The sequence below is a fragment of the Schistocerca nitens genome, chromosome 2 (genome assembly GCF_023898315.1).
Source record: "Schistocerca nitens isolate TAMUIC-IGC-003100 chromosome 2, iqSchNite1.1, whole genome shotgun sequence".
In the NCBI taxonomy this organism is placed as follows: domain Eukaryota; kingdom Metazoa; phylum Arthropoda; class Insecta; order Orthoptera; family Acrididae; genus Schistocerca; species Schistocerca nitens.
In genome coordinates, this window is record NC_064615.1 from 1,185,150,882 (window position 1) to 1,185,171,561 (window position 20,680).

Here is a 20,680-nt window from a genome sequence, read left to right on the forward strand (position 1 = left end):
TCAGGCAATAAGTCAGTGGCAGCAGGTGACTCTGAGGTGTAAACTGCCTCATTGAATATTCCATGCCTTCACAGTCTCACGATGATGTCATCCTCCAGTGGAATTGTGGAGGTTTTTTCCACCGCCTGGCTGTGCTACGGTAACTGTTAAGCTTTACACCTGCTCTCTGCATTGCCCTCCAGGAAACCTGGTTCCCGGCAATGCAGGCCCCAGCCCTCCACGGCTAATTGAGTGTCAGGTGGAGTTTGCGTTTATGTCCTAAACTCAATCTGTAGTGACACTGTGCCCCTTCAAAACCCTCTTGAAGCTGTGGCCATCAGAATAAGGACGATGCAGGAAATAACTATCTGCAATGTAAATCTTCCTCCAGATGGTGCAGTTCCCTTGAATGTATTAGCTGCACTGATTGATCAACTCCCTAAACTTTTCCTACTTTTGGGAGATTTTAATGCCCATAACCCTTTGTGGGGTGGAACCATACTTACTGGCCGAGACAGAGATGTCGAAACTTTACTATCACAGTTTGACCTCTACCTCTCAAACACTGGGGCTGCCACACATTTCAGTGTGGCTCATGATAATTACTCGGCCATTGATTTATCAATTTGCAGCCCAGGACTTCTCCCATCTATACACTGGAGAGCACATGATGACCTGTGTGGTAGTGACCACTTCCCCATCTTCATATCACTGTTCCAGCATCGGGCCCACGGACACCTGTCCAGATGGGCTTTAAACAAGGCGGACTGGGAGACTTTCACCTCTGCTGTCACCGTTGGCTCTCCCCCACATGGTAACATCGATGTGATGGTTGATCAGAAGACTGCAACAATTGTTTCTGCGACAGAAAATGCGATCCCTTGCTCTTTAAGGTGCTGGAGGCGTTAGATAGTCCCTTGGTGGTCGCCGGAAGTTGCTGAAGCAATTAAGGAGCGTCGGTGAGTTCTACAGTGGCATAAGCGGCACCCTTCAATGGAGCACCTCATAGCTTTTAAACGGCACCGTGCCCGTGTTCGCTACCTTATCAAACAATGGAAGCAGGAGTGTTGGGAGATATATGTCTCGACAGTTGGGTGCCTTACGTCAGTTTCTCAAGTCTAGGCAAAGATCAAACGTCTTTTTGGGTAGCAGACCCCAACAGGTATGTTCCCAGCATTACCATAAGTGGTGTGTTATCTACCGATGCAAACACGATTGCCGAGCACTTTGCTGAGCTCTTTGTTTGAGCCTCTGCATTGGAGAATTATCCCCCAGCCTTCGCACTCTCATACGGTGGCTGGAACGGAAAGTCCTCCCGTTCACTACACGCCACAGTGAATCCTATAACGCCCCATTTACAGAGTGGCAGCTCCTCAGTGCCCTGGCACATTGCCCCGACATAGTTCCTGGGCCAGATAGGATCCACAGTCAGATGATTAAACATCTCTCATCTGATTACAAGTGACATCTCCTCGTGATCTTCAACCACATCTGGTGCGATGGCGTCTTTCCATCGCAATGGCGGGAGAGCACCATCATTCGGGTGCTCAAACCCAGTACAAACCCGCTTTATGTGGATAGCTATCAGACCATCAGCCTCACCAACGTTCTTTGTAAGATGCTGGAACGTGTGGTGTGTTGGCGGTTGGATTGGGTCCTGGAGTCATGTGGCCTGCTGGCTCCATGTCAGGGAGGCTTCCGCCAGGGTTCCTCTACTGTTGATAATCTTGTGTCCATCGAGTCTGCCAGCCAAACAGCCTTTTCCTGATGGCAACATCTGGTTGCCACCTCTTTTGACTTATGTGAAGCATACGACATGACCTGGCGACATCATATCCTTGCCACATTGTATAAGTGGGGTTTCCGGGCCCACTCCCGATTTTTATCAAAAATGTCCTGTCGCTCCATACTTTCCGTGTCCAAGTTGGTGCCTCCCATAGTTCCATCGATATCCAGGAGAATGGAGTCCTGCAGGCCACTGTATTAAGTGTCTCTCTATTTTTAGTGGCCATTAACGGTCTAGCAGCAACTGTCGGGCCCTCCGTCTCATCTACTCTGTATGCAGACTACTTCTGCATTTCATACTGCTGCTCCAGTACTGTGTTGCTGAGTCGCACCTACAAGGAGCCATCCACAAGGCACAGTCACGGGCTCTAGCCCACGGCTTCCAGTTTTCAGCCGTAAAGTTGTGTGTCGTGCACTTCTGTTGGCATTGTACCATTCTCCCGGAACCAGCACTTTACGTTAATGATGATCCATTCACTGTAGTGGAGACATATCGATTACTAGGACTGGTTTTTGACGCTTGATTGACTTGGTTCCCTCATCTTCGTCAGCTTAAGCAGAAGTACTGGCAGCACCTTAATGCCCTCCTTTGCCTGAGCGATACCAATTGGGGTGCAGATCGCTCTACGCTGCTGCAGCTCTACAGAGCCCTTGTCCAATCCCGAATTGACTATGGGAGTGTGGTTTATGGTTCGGCAGTGCCTTCAGCGTCGCATTTACTCGACCCTGTGCACCACTGTGGGGTTCGACTAGCGACAGCAGCTTTTAGGACGAGTCCGGTGACCAATGTACTGGTGGAGGCTCGTGTCCCTCCACTGCAGATCACACGTGCGCAACTGCTCCCCGGTTATGCGGCACACATTTGTAGTTCCCCCGAGCATCCGAATTACCGTCTCCTTTTCCTGCCCGTGGCAGTCCGTCTCCCATATTGGCGGCCCAAGTCGGGGCTAACGATTGCGGTTCGCGTGCGGTCCCTTCTGTCCGAACTGGAGTCCTTCCCTTTACCACCTCTACTTGCAGTCCGTTCACGTACGCCTCCACGGTGTACACCTCAGCCGCAGCTTCGTCTGGACCGTTCGTGTGGCCTCGAGGACTCCGTTAACCCTGCGACTGTCCGCTGTCACTTCCTCTCGATTTTCGACATGTACCGGGGCCGTGAAGTGGTTTACACTGACGGCTCGATGGCCGATGGTCACGTTGGCTTTGCCTATGTTCGTGGAGGACATATAGAGCAGCACTCCTCGCCTGGTGGCTGCAGTGTTTTCACTGCAGAGCTGGCGGCCATATTTCGTGCTCTCGATCACATCCGCTCGTGCCCGGATGAGTCATTTCTCCTGTGTACTGACCCCTCGAGCAGGCTACAAGCTGTCGACCAACGGGCTGGCTAAACAGGCTACACAGAAACTGCCTCTGGAGATGGACATCTCCGAACCTGACCTGCGTACTGACTTAACGCCGCAGAGTTTTTTGGCTTCGGGAGACGGAATGGCATAACAGTACGCACAACAAACTGCATGTCACTAAGGAGACTACGAATGTGTGGACGTCTTCCGTGCAGGCCTCTCACAGGGAATCAATTGTCTTCTGCCGCCTCCGCATTGGCCACAGTCGGGCGACCCACAGTCACCTCCTGTGCCGTGAAGACCAGTCTCAGTGTCGGTGCGGCGCCCAGCTGACAGTGGCCCATCTTCTCGTGCACTGTCCCACTTTGACTGCCCAGCAATGGAATCTTGGGTTACTGGACTTGTTGTCACTAATTTTATCTGTCAATGCCCCATTGGCTGATTTAGTGTTAAGTTTTATTTGCGAGGCTGGGTTTTATCATTTGATCTAAGTTTTAGCACGTGTCCTTTGTCCCTCTGTGTCCTCCACTCTAGGTGGAGGTTTTAATGTGTTGCAGAGTGGCTGGCTTCTCCTTTTTATTCTCATGGTCAGCCAGCCATGGTCACTGCTTTGTTGTTTTACTCTCTTCATCCCGTTTTTTGTGTTTCTGTGGTTTTCTCTTCACCCTTTTGTCTATATACATGTTTGTTGCCCTTCATCGTTCTTGTGATTTTTCCTTTCATTCCATTTCGTGTTGTCAGTCTCGTTTGTTTTATTCTCACTCTTGTGACATTGCTTTATTCGGAACAAGGGACTGGTGCCATCTTAGTTTCGTCCCTTCTTCCCCCCCCCCCCCCCCCCACCCCCTTCTTTTTAATCCAACCAACCAACCATCACTGACAGTGGCTTCAAGATTCATTTACCAACTGAATTTACTTTGTATGATGCATAGTTAGATATAATTCTAAAGGCACTGGGTCAGATGACACATACTTATGTCGAGAGCATTAAGTGAAACTGCATCATTTAACCACTGAAAGTACAATGTTTTTTAGAAGTGGAGAATGTCAGCCAAGAGTTTAGTTCCCAGTTGACAGAGAATTTTTTACAGTTTCATATTTTGTTTTTCATGTTTTGAACATTTGATGAACTAATATGAAGATATTGTTTAACACTATTTCTGTTATCAGAAAGTAAGTTGTTCGGAAGTCATATGGTGTAATTTCTTCTTCAGTCGTCCTCTCTATCAACTTCAGTGCTGAGGTATCCTCTGCGGTGAGGGGGGGGGGGGGGGGCTTATCCCACAGCACTTCTTTTCTCTTTTCAGTATGTGTTTATTAGTTGTGTTTGATTCCATTCTTTAATGCACTTTGTTCACTGCTGTGGAAGGTGCTGGAATTTGTTGATGGAAATGCCTTCACCTTTAGAACAGGTTAACAAATGAAGTTTTAAAATTGGAACGCATTTATTTGATTTGTATTTTATGTATTGTATGTAAAGAAAATATAAAGAAAACACAAGAAATTTTGTACTATATGTACTTGACTGCAAATGAATGTTGAATCCCCTCTGTTTGAAAGTCCTAAATCCAGTCGCAAAACTGGATGGTATTATGTTAGTTCTTATTTTGTACATTAGGTTATAGCACAAAATGATATTGAATCCCTTCCAGAAATCAAACATGACATCAGTTGCCCTCTGTATCTCATTGACAAACAGAAAGAATTGAGTTTTACAGGGTAACAGTGTGTGGAGTTCATGTTAATTCCTGCAGAAGGAGGTTTTCTTCTTCATAAAGGCCATAATGTGCAAGCAAACAGTTTGTTCCACAATTCTACAGTGGATTGATATCATGTGTACGTGCCTTTAATAATGGTAATCTGTCCAACAATTTTGAAAGAGAGAATGTCCTGCCCCTTTTTGCATTTAGTTGGAACCCTTCATTGTTTCAGAAGGCTGCAATGAGATGCTGCTTGAGGGAGAGTGAGTTCTTTTCATGTAACCTGTGTAGAGCTGTACAGATGTTTTGTCAGGTCCTGTTGCATTTTCTCTGTTAAGCAATTTCAGTTCCTTTTCTATTCCTTCAGCATATGTGCAAGGATTGAGAGGAAGCACAGTATAATGGTCATCTGTAGTTAAATAAATTTAGAAGAATGAATTCCGTATTGTTATCTTATCTCTGTTATTTTACCTTCTGTTGACAGAAAAATCAGTGAGTGTACAGATGATGGTTTGGATACATTTGCTGACAAAGCTCAAGACCAAAACTCCTGAGGATTTTTCATCAGCTAGATGACCAAAATTTTACTTTTGACTTCACTGAGCATGTCTCACATTGTTCGCCTTATGCTTATTTTAATGACCTGATTAGAAACTAGCAGTTTTTTAATGATTTTATGCATACTTTTCTTAAGGGGCTCCGGAACGCCCTATACTTGCAATGTTAAAATAACGCTTATAAATTACATCTTTCCTCACAAAGTATTTGAGGTAGGAAGTTGAACTTTTTACAGATTATTTATTGGAATATGGGCTGCAACTTAACACAGGGATTTTACAAAATTTTAGTTTAGTTATTAAAGATGATTTTTTTTTCAATTGTAATGAAAGTTCACAACATTTTTTTGCAGTTTTTTATTTATATATTCAAAAATATACAGTTTTTTGGAAAAAGGCTGTGTTAAATTATGCAGAAGGTACTGTGTAACATTTACTGAAAGTTTGAAACAAATATGTTTGGAAGATCCTTAGAAAACATGTAATTAGTATGAGAAAATAAAAGTTTTGGGAATCGAGCGACAAAGATTGGATTAACTTTTTAGTGCATTCCAGGTTCATAGGATGGATTATCTTCATCCTCTGCAAACTCCTCCTCCAGCTTTCTCTTCTTCCTCCTCCTGTTTACTCTTGCTTGTATTTCTAGACTCTTTACAGCCCTGTCTGCAGCCCGAAGGCGTTCCTTGTCTAAAGCAAGCATCGTTCGTACCATGTTAGAACCTATCTTCATTCCCATATTTCTAAATACCTTGCACCTTACAATGTTGCCATCATTGAAAGTCGCAACAGCATCATACACACCAAAGTGATGTGTTTCTATTCCAACAAATACAGTCTTGGGGATTCTCGACCATGTAACACTATTTACACTTTCATTGGGGTTTTGAGTTTTTCCGTGAATACACTTTTTCAACAGTTCAGGTGCTGCTAAGTCTCTGAAAATAGGTTTTATCACCTCCATTATTGCATGAGGCAGACTATGCTTATGAGTGTACACTTCACCAGTTAGCAATCCTTTGTTATATTTACACCAACTGTCTTCTTCTTTGGGACACAAGCTATGTTGGGGATTTTCATCGTCTTTATTGTTTACAGTAATAACACATACCTTTGGCTTCCCAACATTTCTCCTTTTCTTAAAAGCCTTCAGAGGATTTCTAATAACTTTACTTTTACTCATTATTATACTTCAACAAAACAGAGACTCAAGAAACAGAATTAATTACGAATATTTTCGAGATAACGACAGAGTAAATAAACATGAAACAATCGACAATCACACCAGCGATATATATTGAATCATCACAGGTTAGCCACAACACATACTTTATCTCACATCACTAAAATGTACCTGATGAACACGGACGTTAATAATAACACCATTTGACTGCAGTTTAACAGCGCCACAGTGGGTCACGCCCATGTAGAACACATTTCAAAAAAAATTTAAAAATAGTTGTAGTCTTCGGAATTGAATAAATTATATATCTATTAAAAGGTAATAGCCTGCAGATTCAGAAAACGCAAAAAAGTAAAAATTGAACTTTTCATGATTTTGAGCCTTTCCGGAGCCCCTTAAATGTATTTAGACTTCTGTTCAGATTATGACTTATTTGTTGTGATTTTTCAAAATATATCACAATGAACTGTTGGTATGATATGAAGGTTGTTCAATAAGTAATGTGACGCATTTTTTACTCTTGACCTAATTAGTTTCAAAAAATATAACTTTGTTCTGAAATACGTATACATTCACACACCATCTCCTCTGTTTCCAGTAAATTTTGGTAGATGGCAGTGCTGTAAACAGTCTTCAGACTTTGCATCTGCATGTGAGGTACATCCTGAGCAAAGAGCAGTTTTGAATTTCTTCAGGCAGAAGACCAAACAATCATAAATATTCATAGGCATTTACAGAATGTCTACAGACACCAGGCAGTTGATAAAAGTGCAATAAATCACTGGGCAAAGCATCTATTATCAGCAGAACAAGGGGGAGGAAATCTGCCTGATCTCAGAGTAAGCTGGCCACACATAGCTGTGATGCGTGCAATGTTGCAGTGGGCAGAAGTCATATTCGAGGTGCTCAATGAATAACAATTGAGTATTTCATTGCTCAACTGGACATTTCCATTGTTAGCACTGTCACACTTGTCCAGCAGTTAGCATATTCCAAGGTTTGTGATCGTTGGGTTCCTTGAAGCCCACCATATTCCAAGGTTTGTGACCATTGGGTTCCTTGAAGCCTACCATATTCCAAGGTTTGTGACCATTGGGTTCCTTGAAGCCTACCTAAAAAGGAAAGAAGGAACATCTGTGCTAAATTTCTCGCGTCTTATGAGACTGATGGTGACATTTTATTGTCAACCATTGTCACAGATGGCGAAACTTGAATTCACCAGTTTGAGCCTGAAATAAAACACCAGTCCATGGAGTCTCCTTCGAAGTAGTAGTCCAGAACAATACCTTCAGCTTGTAGATTCAAGGTTGCAGTCCTCTTGGATTCTGAAGGGTTTATTCTGTTCAGTGTCCTTCCTTCTGGTCAAATGATTGACTCTGAAGTCTCTTGTCAGAGTCTTAGGAAACTAAAGAAATGATAACAGCATATTTTTGACCACAAAAATGTGAATCCGCTTCTCCTTCTCCACAATAATGCAAGGCGACACACAAGTCTGCATGTACGAGAGGAGATCACAGAACTTGCATGGGCTGTTCTTACTCATCCACACAAGACTGTGGATCTTGCATCTTCTGATTTCCAACTCTTTGGTCAACTCAAGGGTTGAGTCTGTGGGAAGCACTACAGCACTGATGGGGAAGTTACTGATGCAACAAGAACTTGGCTGAGATGTAGACAAGTAGAGTGGTGGCATTACGGCATAGAGGCTCCCAAATTAAGTTGGCCCAAGGCTGTAGATCTCAATGGAGATTACGTTGCAAAACAGGATTTTATTGCCAGAGAATTGGGAGAAAGTATGGTGTTAATAAATCACGAATAAAACTATTCTTTTATTTTTAAATATTGGTTTTAGAACACGACAGTGTGTGTCCAATTTCCATTATTCTCTGTCATCTCAGTGATCTTTTCTTAACTTTCTGGGTCTCATTGCTTTTACAATGTCCTCATTTTAAGTTTTCCTCAGCCTGCCATGTTTTCCGTGAGTTTGGTTGTATCCACAGCATAGGCTTCTTAGGTAACTTGGATTTGTCCATCCATTGGACATGACCATACCATATTAATTGTTTCCATTTGACATCAGTTGTCAATAACCTTTCTACACCCATTGATAATTGAGCCTCTTTATTAAGTATTTTCTCTTCTCTGTATATTCCCAAGGACCATCTGATCACATCTAGTTTGGTGGCCTCCAACTTCATATTCTCTGTAACTCTCCATGTGTCTGCTCATACAGCAAAGAACTTTTCATTAGAATTTCATAGATAAGTTTTACAGTTTAATTCCTTTTTCGTTAATTCAAAGGATTAAATTTAAACAAGTAACAAAAAATAACAAAATAAAACCACCCTGCTTTGAAAAAATAGTGTTGCATTACTTATTGAATTACCCTTTCGCTAACATGAGATATCTTGGACTGTTTGAAAACCTACCGAGCTTAGAAATTTTCATCTATTTTATTTATATTATTTACATGTATGCATTGTTTGTAGGTCTTTTACTGAGTGGTAGTTCATGGAGGTAGGCATTACACACACACAAGCATCATATTCCTTACGATAATAATGTGTGTCTCTTCATACACATTTCCCATCAGGTCTTGCATGGGAGCAGGCATTATCTGGTTGGGTTGGAATTCTTATCTGCTGTTGGAATGGCTTCCCTGCTGATAACTGAAAGGATTGCAGAGTGTCTGATGTTGACATCTGCCGATCTGTTTGATGTTCTCCTTTCAGTGTTTGGTAGTAATCTAAAACTACTCTCTCTTTTTTATGAAATTGTGGACAATGGGGATAAACTTAACATTTTCATTGTCCTTCCATTGTATTGCAAGCATTTTTCCAATTTTGCATTCAGTAGTTCCTCCTGTGCTTTGTTGTTGAGAGCTGGTGGAATGTACTTTCTTGTCAATATCCATTGATTTTTTGATTAGAAGATCTGTGAGCTGAGCTGAGGAGATGTATAGAACTTGTTCATTGTCAACCAATTTCTTGTACTGAGATTTGTTGTTTTATTAGAACTGTGAGTGAAAAAATGGCGGAAAGTTCTCAAATTCTCAATCCAGCGTTGTTCCATTTCCTGTATAGATTATAAATAATCAGAGACACCATTATTTGATTCACAGAGCATATACATGGTGGTCAGAAACTACTGTTTGGAAAGCTTGTAACCAAAAAAAGATTTTTTCTGCAATTTCCAAGTTACATAGCATTGAAATCTGCCAATCAGGCCATTGCACCTTCAAATTCAAGCAGCCTGCCAGATACAGTTAGTGTCAGTTGTTCTCAAAGCACAGATGGTAGCACATGAGACTGCTCAGCCTTTAGCTTGGGTTTCATCCTAACTACTGTCCCATGTCCAATTTTTGTATCATCTTGTTTGATTTTAGGAAACAAAGTGAAGAACATGTTTGGTGACAATGTCTATGGCAGGCCACCTGAATTTGCATGAACAATGGCTTGATTTGCTAACTTCAGTGCTAATTAACTCTGAAATAGTGCACGTATCAAATTTTTTTCTTGAAAATTATTTCTTAGCACAGCCTACCCTGCAAAACTCTTAAAAGATTTTCAAGCCGTTTCTGATCATAGTTTTATAGTAAACTGTGCCATTTCTAATGGCATAAATTAGTGCACTCAACCAATCTGCCCTCTTGTAAAGTAGTAGTTATATGTCTGTTGGGCATAGGACAATTTTTAAATTTTCTTCTAGATACTGGTCAGTTCAACATAATTTATTCAGTTTCTATCAGAATGATTTCATGGATTAAACTGGAAGTTATCAATCTTGGAATCATTTTGCTGTATATTGATGAATAATTATGAGACTGAGAAAAAGAGATGTTAGAGTCACTGTCCCAGTCGAAACTTACTTCACTTCCTGTATCTTAAATGCATACGGCAGAACAGTAACCGTGATCGAGCCTAGCACTTGCGGCAGAGAATATCCCGGGCGTATTTCTACGACAGTCAGACACTTGCATTGCTAGTGTATTTCCCAACACTTCAGAAAGAAAGTAGTGGTAATGTCAGCAAAGGTCTGTCGAGAATATGTGAAACGGGGACTCGCGAAATTGTGCAGAAACTGATGCAAATGATATTTACGTGCAAATTGTGCAACTGAGATGAACTGCAGCTGAAATAATGCTCGGTAGATTGCAAGATACAGAAAGAAAGTAACGTGTTCGAGTTAATCCAGGAAAAGTGCTTTGCGAACAGAATGAAATTGCCACTCTGCAGCGGAGTGTGCCCTGATAGAAAACTTCCCGGCAGATTAAAACTGTGTGCCTGACCGAGACTCAAACTTAGGACCGTCGCGTTTCACGGGAAACTGCTCCACCGACTGAGCTCAATTGGTAGAGCCCTTGCCCACAAAAGGCAAAGGCCCCAAGTTCGGGACTCAGTCTGGCACACGGTTTTAATCTGCCAGTAAGTTTCACGTTGGAAACAAATTGGTCTGTTCGAAATAACTCGGGCAAGTTTGTGATGAAGCCGAGTTTGTTTTTGTAGCAACTTTTTAACACAGTTGTCGAACCACAGTGGGTGTTTCTCATCCCTCACAACCTCGCTCGGCACATACTATCCAAACCGAACCATAGAGCGTAATACTTTTGGATTTTATCCACTGATATTTCACATTTTTGACCTAGAGATGAATTTTGGTGCATTCTGTTTCTTGTCACACTTCCTAAATGAAATATGAGGGCATGCTGAAAAGTAATACTTCTGAATTTTTATTCTTATCTCAATAGTGTTTGAGATATTTCGTGCCACGCATTTTACTCGATCCGCTCTTCAACTTTGCTGACGCAGATGGCAAACCTCTGCCACTAGAGGGCTCTGAATTGTAGCATGCGACAGGGTGATGTGTAACACAACTATGTCAGTGCGTGAGAACCGACCTGCTGTAATTGAGAAAACGGAAAGCACAAATTTGAACAGTTCATCCACAAGTGGAGCACCCTCTCCTTCAGCACGACAATGCCAGACCACACGAGCGCCGCGATATCTACAGCAATCTGATGCCTCGGGTTCATCGATCATTTTCCATACAGTCCTGATACCGCTTCCATCTGATTTTTATCTGTTTCCAAAACTTAAAGAAGCTAAGCACTGACTCCCCTTTGTTGGGTAACAATTCCTGCCAGATGCCTGTGGTGAGGGCAAGGGAGGAACAAAGAAACCACAACAAAAAGAAATGAAACTACACTACGACTTATGCTACAGGGGGCCAAAACTATACTGCTAAAATTACAATGTACAAAGAATGACAAGACAGTAAAAACAAATTGTGTTGTCTCTCGAGACTAGAACTGCCAGTGGGACATTTTTGTCCCGTAACAAAATTTTAATCCTATTCCCACTTTTAGTCCTTTTAGGAGGTTCGTGACTATTAATTCAGTACATCTGGAGATGTAGTCAATAGTTTGACTCCACAGTGCAGCTATCCGGTGTGCACCCGTGACTTTTCGCAACTTTGAGACGTAATATCTCTGACAATATTTTCTTGAAAGAAACAAAACTAGACCGTCTTGTACAACATTTTGTGCGCTCTTAAGCAAAATAATAGGGAAGATTTTCCGAGCAATTTTCGGATGAATAATTTTAAGTAAACTCGGCTGAAAAACACACGCAAGGAAAAATGTGGAAGTTTAGCTATTTATATTTCTGGAAGTAATTGCGGGTTTCACCTGCTACTTTGCATATAATAACCAATAAGAGGCCTTAGAATATAAAATTTCATCCCTCTTCTGCTTTTCAATAATTTAAAAACTGAGGAAACAGCTGATGATATTTCTAAAAATACCAAAATGGCTATTTTTGGCCCACTTTTTTGAAAAAAGTATTCTTTACAAACTCTTTTAAACCATTTTTGTTACAAAGACCATATTCTAAACCATCTAAAAATCTAGATTTGATGTTGCAATGGAAGTATATAAGGCCTTAAAAATGATGCAACAAGGTAGAGGTGCATTGAAAATGGGTCCATATTCAGTTGGTTCTCAGATTAAATCTGACATCTATCATTATGTTCTGCAATTGTTTAATACTCTTTGGGGAAGGCAAATATCAAAAGTCTTGATGAATGGAACATGAGATAAAGTTCGAATAACTCAAAAAATATCAGAAAAGGAGTGCCTTCTGTCACTACTCATTGTGACAATTTTGAGTCTGTTTTTCGCTATGAGTACAGAATCGAAGTGGTTATAAACTTCACAGTATATCTCTGCATTACCGTGGTAGTGGAAATCGAGGTTGTAAAATTGTTGCCAACAGCTGCAGAATGCACCTTATAAATAGTTTGCAGGTTTTATACCATTGTCACATTGTGTAAATTTCGGTGAAGTTCATAGGAGTATTCCTGACATTGGAATGGATTCAAGCCGTAGAATATCACTAGTATGTCTTTTTAGTGTATAATGTCTTTGATGTGCTAGTTTAATTCTGGTTTAAGATATACCGCACTTAGTGTTAGCATAGTCTGTGGTTAATGTGGAACATAAGTGTTTGCATGGACAATTGTATAAATGTAAAAAATAGTATTCACAGGTTTGCCACTGGATCAAGTTTTGCAAATTCCACAATATTTCCTCGGACCAACTGTCCGACATCTTCATGTGGTTCAACCTTGCTAGGAACCTAGCCACCAGCAAGACTGAACCACCTGAAGATGTCGGACAGTTGCTCTGAGGAAAAATTGTGGAATTTGCACAATGTGATCCAGCAGCAAACCCGTGAAGACTAATCACAATTGTATAAATGCATTGACATGTTTCATGGTGGCGTAACCACTGCTGATTCCATGTAAAGTGAGAAAGCCAGCATTCCCATCAGATGTAAAATCAGATATCTGTGCAATGACAGCTATGAGTGTTTTTTTTTACCACAGGTTCCCATGCATAACTGTTTCTTTACACAAAATCCCAAGCTGATGATATGTTTCTGTAAGTATGAGAGCCCAAAGTTAGAGGAGGTCTTTTTTAGGGCCCTAAGCTTATATTTAATTCAAGCTACTTGAATTTTTTAGATGTTTCATCAATCTGCTGTGGAATGTCATGGAGGAAACTGTACTGCCTGCCAGATGGTATAACTGATGGGCTTGTTTGGGAGGAAATTTTGCTGAGACAACCGAAAAATTACGCTTTCCAGTACACTCAAATTGGTAGAGCCACAAAAAGAGAGAAAACTATTCTTCTTTTTAGATTCCGTATCCCAATTCATTTTTTATGAACAGAATTTTGTAGAGCTGAATGATGTCTTAAAGAAACAGAAAAGACTACTTATTTGCAGTTTTTCTGACTCAAGCTCATTTCCTAACCATCAAGACGTTTGTTGTCTCTGCAGAGAGTACTAAACAATTGTAGAACATAATGGAAGAAGTCAGATTTAATCTGAGTACCATCAGTATATGGCCTGACTTTCAATGCACCTACACATTGTTGTTTTTTTTTTTAAGGCCCTATATGCTTGCGTTGCAAAATCAAATCTAGTTTTTAGGACAATGAGCAGTATTTCCTGTCTGTGTAGCTTTCAGTCATTTCATATAGAGCATGGTTGTTGACAGATTCCAGATACATGCTAAATACTTCTACAATCGTGATAAGGATGAAACTCGTCGTTGTGGTAAACGCCTTAGTGACCTTGTACTGAAAAACTTGTAGGTCCATACCTAAATGAAGGAATGTCAGAATGTCACATGTAACAACTTTTTCTCCTCCTTTTCGCTAACGTGGCAACTGAAAGAACACCAAACAAGTGTGCTTGGTACAAAAACCAAAATTTAAAGTAAAATGTCTGAATCCAAGAAGAAAGCTCCTGAGGACGTAGACAGGAATGTAGCTTTCAAAATTGGTATGTTCGTCACAGTGTTTCGAGGAAAGTTAGAAAAGAATTTAATAATTCTCAATTCTTTGCATTCAGATGTACAAAGTGGGACTAACACAAAATAAAAGCCTGACACTGTGACATGTTTCGATGAAACTAAGTACAGAATGAATGTTGACTTGATGACTTGCAAGCACTCTATGAAGCTGATAGAAGAAGATGGTCTGTTCATCCTTTTTAGAATATACTAGTTTTAACAGGCATCAGTGCCTAGGTAATCTACAGAAAGGTAATAAACATCAAAACAACAAGGTGAGATTTTCTTTTCAAGCTGGTGGGCTAACTTGCCAAACATTATATAGGAACCTCGTCAGAGCATTAGTTGTCCATGTTAAACCATCAGATGTACCTAGAAGTCACTGCTGCTACCTTCCACAGCACCAGTAAAATTTTTCCCAAAAAATTTGGCATGCAAGCATACTCTCACCATTTTGTACGTGCAACTCACCTTGAACTCCCAAGCTCCCTTAGCCCTAACTCACCCACACCCATATCAGTCCATCACTGTAAGTTTCTCGTACCCATCCACCTCCAGTTTCCTACCTCACTCACTCATTCAGTGCAGCTCATTGCCATTATTTCTTTTGTGTCTCTCTGACATTGTCACTCGTGTCACAGCCACAATCCTGTGTGTTCTGTCCTACAACAACAGTTACCTCCCACTGTCACTGTCTCCCTCTTGCTCTCTGTTACCGCTAATATCTCATCCCTTCCTACTACTGCTCCATCTTCTCACTGTCACTGTCTCTCTCTTCCTTGTTGTCATTATCATACACTCTGTCTCTCATTACCACTGGCTCCCACCCACTCCAACTTCCTCCGTATTCCTCTCCACCCCCAGCTCGGCCTACTTCACTCTTAGCCTATCGCTGTTCTATCACTGTCATCTATGTTCCGCTGCCACCTGACCCTCTCTTTGTCTAACACTGGTATTGTCTGTGTAGAATCTTGTACTGTACGAATCGAGGGAGAGGATGATGTTTGGTGTCTGGTGTCCTCTTTCCACAACACAACTGCACACATGTATTAACCAGGGTTCTTTATTTAGATGAACAGGAAGCAACTTATCTTTAAGAGTGCCCACGTGTTAATCTACAAGCCCATCTGTAATAGCCCACGTTAGCCTCACCGTTGGCGAAGTAGAAGACCCGCTACGTGATGAATGACAGTCACCAAACTGGAGTGCGAATTAGTGCGTCAGTGACAGAGCGACTGCGCTAGTGTCTGAGACTGAGCCCTCCAGTCAGCGGAGGCGAAACACAGTCACTGTCTGCCATCTTCCAGTTTCTGTTTCGTCTCTTTGCTACTGCCACTGTCTTCTTCTCTCTAAGCATAAATAATTGTGAATATGTTCACATGCCAAAGTTTTTGGGAACATTTTTAAAGGTTTTGCGGAAGGTAGAACTAGGCAGCTGGTACCCCACTTTTCAGTCAGAGACTTTTAAACGAGCAGGAACATAATCACATTTTTTCTTCTCTGATAGGAGCATTTTTCCGCTGGTTCTCTTCTCCTGGCTGCAGCAGGGCAAGTTTCTCATATGAAAGAAAATGTAGTAGTCAGTAAAATTTATATAGTTTCTAATTATGGGAAATTGAAATAACACAAAACTAATTTTACACTTCAAACAAGACTACATGTGTAAAAAAATTTTACATGTGCTTCGGTACATGGGGTTCCCAGATGTTAATGGAGACACTTCACAGCGTATTTCTCCATGCTACGTCACTTTATAAACCGTGTTTTTGCCTCGCACCAGATTTTATGTGTGTATTTTACATGTGCAAGTAGCGTAGCTTTGAATCTCTGCATCTTGGAAAGAGATAAAGATATCAAGAAAATTTTCAAGATTGGTTCGAGATCAGGATCTTAGGAATATAATGTAAAAATTACAGCCAGTGCTGTGTGTGACTGTCTCGGAATCCTCGGGTGAATTTTGGTCTGTGGGTGATGGCAAAAATATAGTAAAAAAAAACCTTTTTGTGGTGTTTTACGAGAAACCATCCGTGAACTAATAGTGCCTCCGTAAGTCTGATCAAGCCCACCGTAGACCACATCAAATACAAGAAGAATCAATTAATTTGCTCCACTTGCCTAGGAAAGAGGTAGTGTTTAATATCATACTTTATCCCTGTATTAGAGGATAATTACAGTAACTCAATACTTTTGACGGATATTCAAATGTTCTTTAGTGCAAGGGCTATCCAAAACACGTATCAACACACACACACACACACACACGAAATCGCCATCTGCAGCAGCTCAGGCCTACATCTCACGCACATATGACCGCCAACCCCTGCAGCTCGGGCTAGGCCTGACTTGCCATGGGTGGCAGTTGTGACTTTGTGAGGTGAAGTGTGCAGGCTTGTGTGTATGAATGGTGTGTGTTTCTCTTTTGCTGAAGGCTGTGGTCGAAAGCTTTGTGTAAGTGTCTTTTGATTGTGCCTGTCTGCAACTTAACAAGTATTCTCTATGGTAAGTAGCAATTTAGCTTTTCCTGCGTTGTTGATAGTGTTGCGTGGCAAATTAATTTGCAAGATCTGTATAATATTTTCTTGTTCTGTGCCAATTGTAAATCTCAGACTATAAGATGATAATGATCTGTAGGTATTTTAAAGGAACATATTCATGTAGACTGAAATGTTTGCGATCAGGCAATTTGTGTCAAAATTAGACCTGTATTAGACTATGGTAACATTGGTTTACGTTTATTGATTTGATTTATTGCTGGTTTCCGTTTATTGATTTGATTTATTGCTGGTTTCCGTTTATTGATTTGATTTATTGCTACTTGTGGAAAATATCATTTTATACCAAAAACATTTTGATTCAGATGTATTTCTGTAAAGAGTACAAGGTTTCTTCATGACAATTGGGAAAAAATTTCAAAGTTTGCGTATTTAACTTGATTTGGACAAGAATAAAAATATTCAATTTTTATTTAGTTACAGTGAAATATTTTGAATGAATTTGTAAGTATCTAACATGACTGTACTTAATGTTTAAAATTAAAATAAAATAACAGACCATTAGAGTGACTGTTACAGAAAAACTCATCCCCTAAAATAAAGAGTAAAAACAAGCCATAAATGCATCAACCATAAAAGGGCATATTTTCCTCCCAGTAGTGCTTTCAGGGATTTGAAAAATCAGGCAGTCCTAGTGTTAGGCACTGGAATTGTGATGCTCTAAACTCGTTCACTGAAACTGAAATGCAGCTGCTGTACAAAAAACTGACCGTGTCAGACTTCAGTGCTCTGCACATAGGCAGGTGATCAAATGTGAAACCAGTGTAGTCCAGTATCATTGCAAGTGAGACCCTGTCAACCAGTAGAAGAATAAATTATTTCTCGAATGAGCACCATATTTTCCAAGAATACAAAGAGGACTTAATTTTCTCTGGTGCTTGCAATGTTTCAATGTTAGGAGCTGTATAACTAATTTTACCAAATGTATTGTTCACACTGTTTGGATGGCAAATTGACAATCACATGTAACACATTTCTTCACTCATAACTTGTAACACACTGCTGAAGCATCAATATCAGTAAAATATGAAGTTTCTTATATTAGAACACTGTTTAGCATATTCCTTGTATATAATTTTTGTAGTTTTAGATGTGTTACACATGGCAGGTTATCCATGTTTTATGTCAGCATAATGCCATTTTAATAGGTTAAGGGAGTTTATGCATCTGCTGCATTTACTATTCTTCAAATCATGTTCTATAGCAGTTTTTAGTTGGCATCCTTTCCTACCTTCATCCAAATGTTTGCACTCCATAGCCAGCTGGAACCAAAATTATGGATTTGTTGCCCTTGTCGGCAGGCAGGACCACAGTGAAAAGATTGCTGATGAGTGAACTCAGTTCTGTTCTTGTCAAAAGCTAGTGGTTTACGTTTTAAAGGATCCTACTCAGTCCATACACCTGATGTCTTTATATTCTTTCCTTATAATGAATCTTTTCATTGTTTCATGAAATATACGTATTGAAAAGTCGAATTAGGAAAAGACAGATTGCTACTTACTGTAAAGAAGACACTTCCAAGTTGCAGAAAAGCACAATTAAGACATTCACATATAGTTTTTGGTCACAGTACACATGCGCACACACACCAACTTCAGCATCTAGGGCAGAGATGCTGTAGTTGGCAGTCATGTATATGTGCGTGTGCGCCTCTTTTACTTGACACGTCTTCTTTATGGTAAGTAGCAATCTTTTTTTTCCTACGTAATTGATATTCCTGTGTGGAGTTTCCATTGAAAAGTAGAATTAGCATTTCTCTGTAATGATTTTCTATTCAGTGACTTATGCTGTTTCTCGAAGTAAACTTACAAATAAGTCAGTGTTTTCTAACAGTTAGTACTTTTTTGAAGGAGAGCACCCTATATTTTTATCTCCTAAATTTTTCTTGTTTAAATATATTTCAGATAAAAAATCCAAATGTGCCGACTTACTTCACAAACAGAGCACTTTGCCACCTCAAGACAAAAAGGTGGGAGGAAGCGTGCCAGGACTGCCGAAGAGCGCTTGACATGGATCCAAATTTAGTCAAAGGACATTTTTTTCTGGGGCAAGCTTTATTAGAAATGGATAATTATGATGAAGCAATAAAACATTTACAGAGAGGTTGGGTTGCAGTTGTGTTAGTTTTTAATTATACGGCCCACTACATCTTCAACTTGTGTTTGACATTTGGTAATACTCTCTTTCAGCAAATGATCTAGCTAAGGAACAGAAATTAAATTTTGGTGATGACATTGCAAGTCAGCTAAGGGCAGCCCGGAAAAAGAGGTGGAATGTACAAGAAGAAAAACGAATTGCACAAGAGATAGAACTACAGGTAAGCTTATCACAGATTTGATATTTCAATTTTGTTGAAGTATTATCAGTTGCATAGTATACGGATGTTGATATAAACAATTTTCGGTAAATATTTGAAATTGTAGTAGAACATAGTTTTACTTTCAATGCACAAAGGAGCCTTACTATGTTCACACATCCAGTCTTTCCCTTTGACTGTGTGAAGCAAGCATCGGTGGCGCAAAGGAGTAGTCTGATTGCACTGGGAGGCTGATGGCGTGAATGGAATAACAACGTTTCTGATGTCAAGAAATAACACACCAGATGCATTTTTTTTAACGCAAGTAGTGTGCTATTTCATCACATTGGCATTCTTCAGAAACAGTTGCTGTAAATTATGAACAAATATCTAAATGACACGATTGATTATTTGTTGGGTGGAGACGTGTGAGAGGGAATGCTGACGTATTGTATTTACTCGAATCTAAGCCGCGCCTGAGAAATGAGACTCGAAATTCGAGGGGAGAGTTTTAGGCCGCACCTCCAAATCGAAACGAAGTTGGTCCATTGTAATATGAGACACAATTTAGGTCAAATGAATGACGATACAGCTACAGTTGTTTGGTTCGAGTCGTAAGCTTAGCAGTTAAGCTTTACCAGGTAGCCATTGCTACACGTCAGGCGCTCCATCCTTATTTATACGGGTACCCTTCCTTTTTCACGTGCTTCGTCTGGTTTGAATTCATTGCTTATTTTTCTTTGATCTGATAAATGCCGTTCTCTTTGTTATATGTGTTTACTACACTCTAAGCTGAAAATGCATTACTGTACTGTGTCATCCATTGTTTGTCGCATTTTGATAATGAGTGTTTATGGCCTGTCGCCGCTCGCGGCATGGCTTGCTTTTGTGCACGCTACCGCGCTTACAATTAATAAAAAAAAGAGAGGGATCGTCTCATTAGCGAAACAATGGCAAGAGACTGCTATTTGTTGTTACTTACACTGCTGCTTTCTTTGATAATGATCAACAAGAACCAAATAATAAACTGCGTATGATAGAAGGTGTTCTGAACGAGAGTTTGGCGAAAATCTTTCTCCATTTGAAAATCTTTGCAGGCGCCTCTTTAGTACATTACATTCTCCACAGAAATTAGTCACCTTAGATTTAAAAATCTAGTCAATTGCCGTGCTTAATTTCTGACTTTATCACTATTAGGCATAAGAATAATATGAATATAAACATGACAAGATATGTATATTGTTCCGCGTTTGCTGTTGTCTTAACTAGCTTCGTAGTTTATTAGGTAGACAGGATTTAAGTGAGATAGCAGCAAACACGAAAGAATACTTGGCAAAATGTTTATGTTCATATTACCGGTACTCTTATGGTGAAGAGAATACTGCATGTGATTCACAATTCATAAAAGTTCCTATTAACAACCACGTCTTC

The 20,680-nt window shown here is 40.4% G+C and overlaps 1 protein-coding gene across 3 annotated transcripts in view; it reads left to right on the plus strand.

Annotated features, from left to right (window-relative positions):
- Positions 1 to 20,680, plus strand: part of LOC126237516 (E3 ubiquitin-protein ligase CHIP) — a 143,774-nt gene that overhangs the window by 15,617 nt on the left and 107,477 nt on the right. For all 3 annotated transcript variants that reach the window (XM_049947684.1, XM_049947685.1, XM_049947686.1), the window contains exons 2-3: positions 18,858 to 19,056; positions 19,143 to 19,270. In XM_049947684.1, coding sequence (XP_049803641.1) covers positions 18,858 to 19,056; positions 19,143 to 19,270 — 327 coding nt within the window. The remainder of the gene's footprint in view (positions 1 to 18,857; positions 19,057 to 19,142; positions 19,271 to 20,680) is intronic.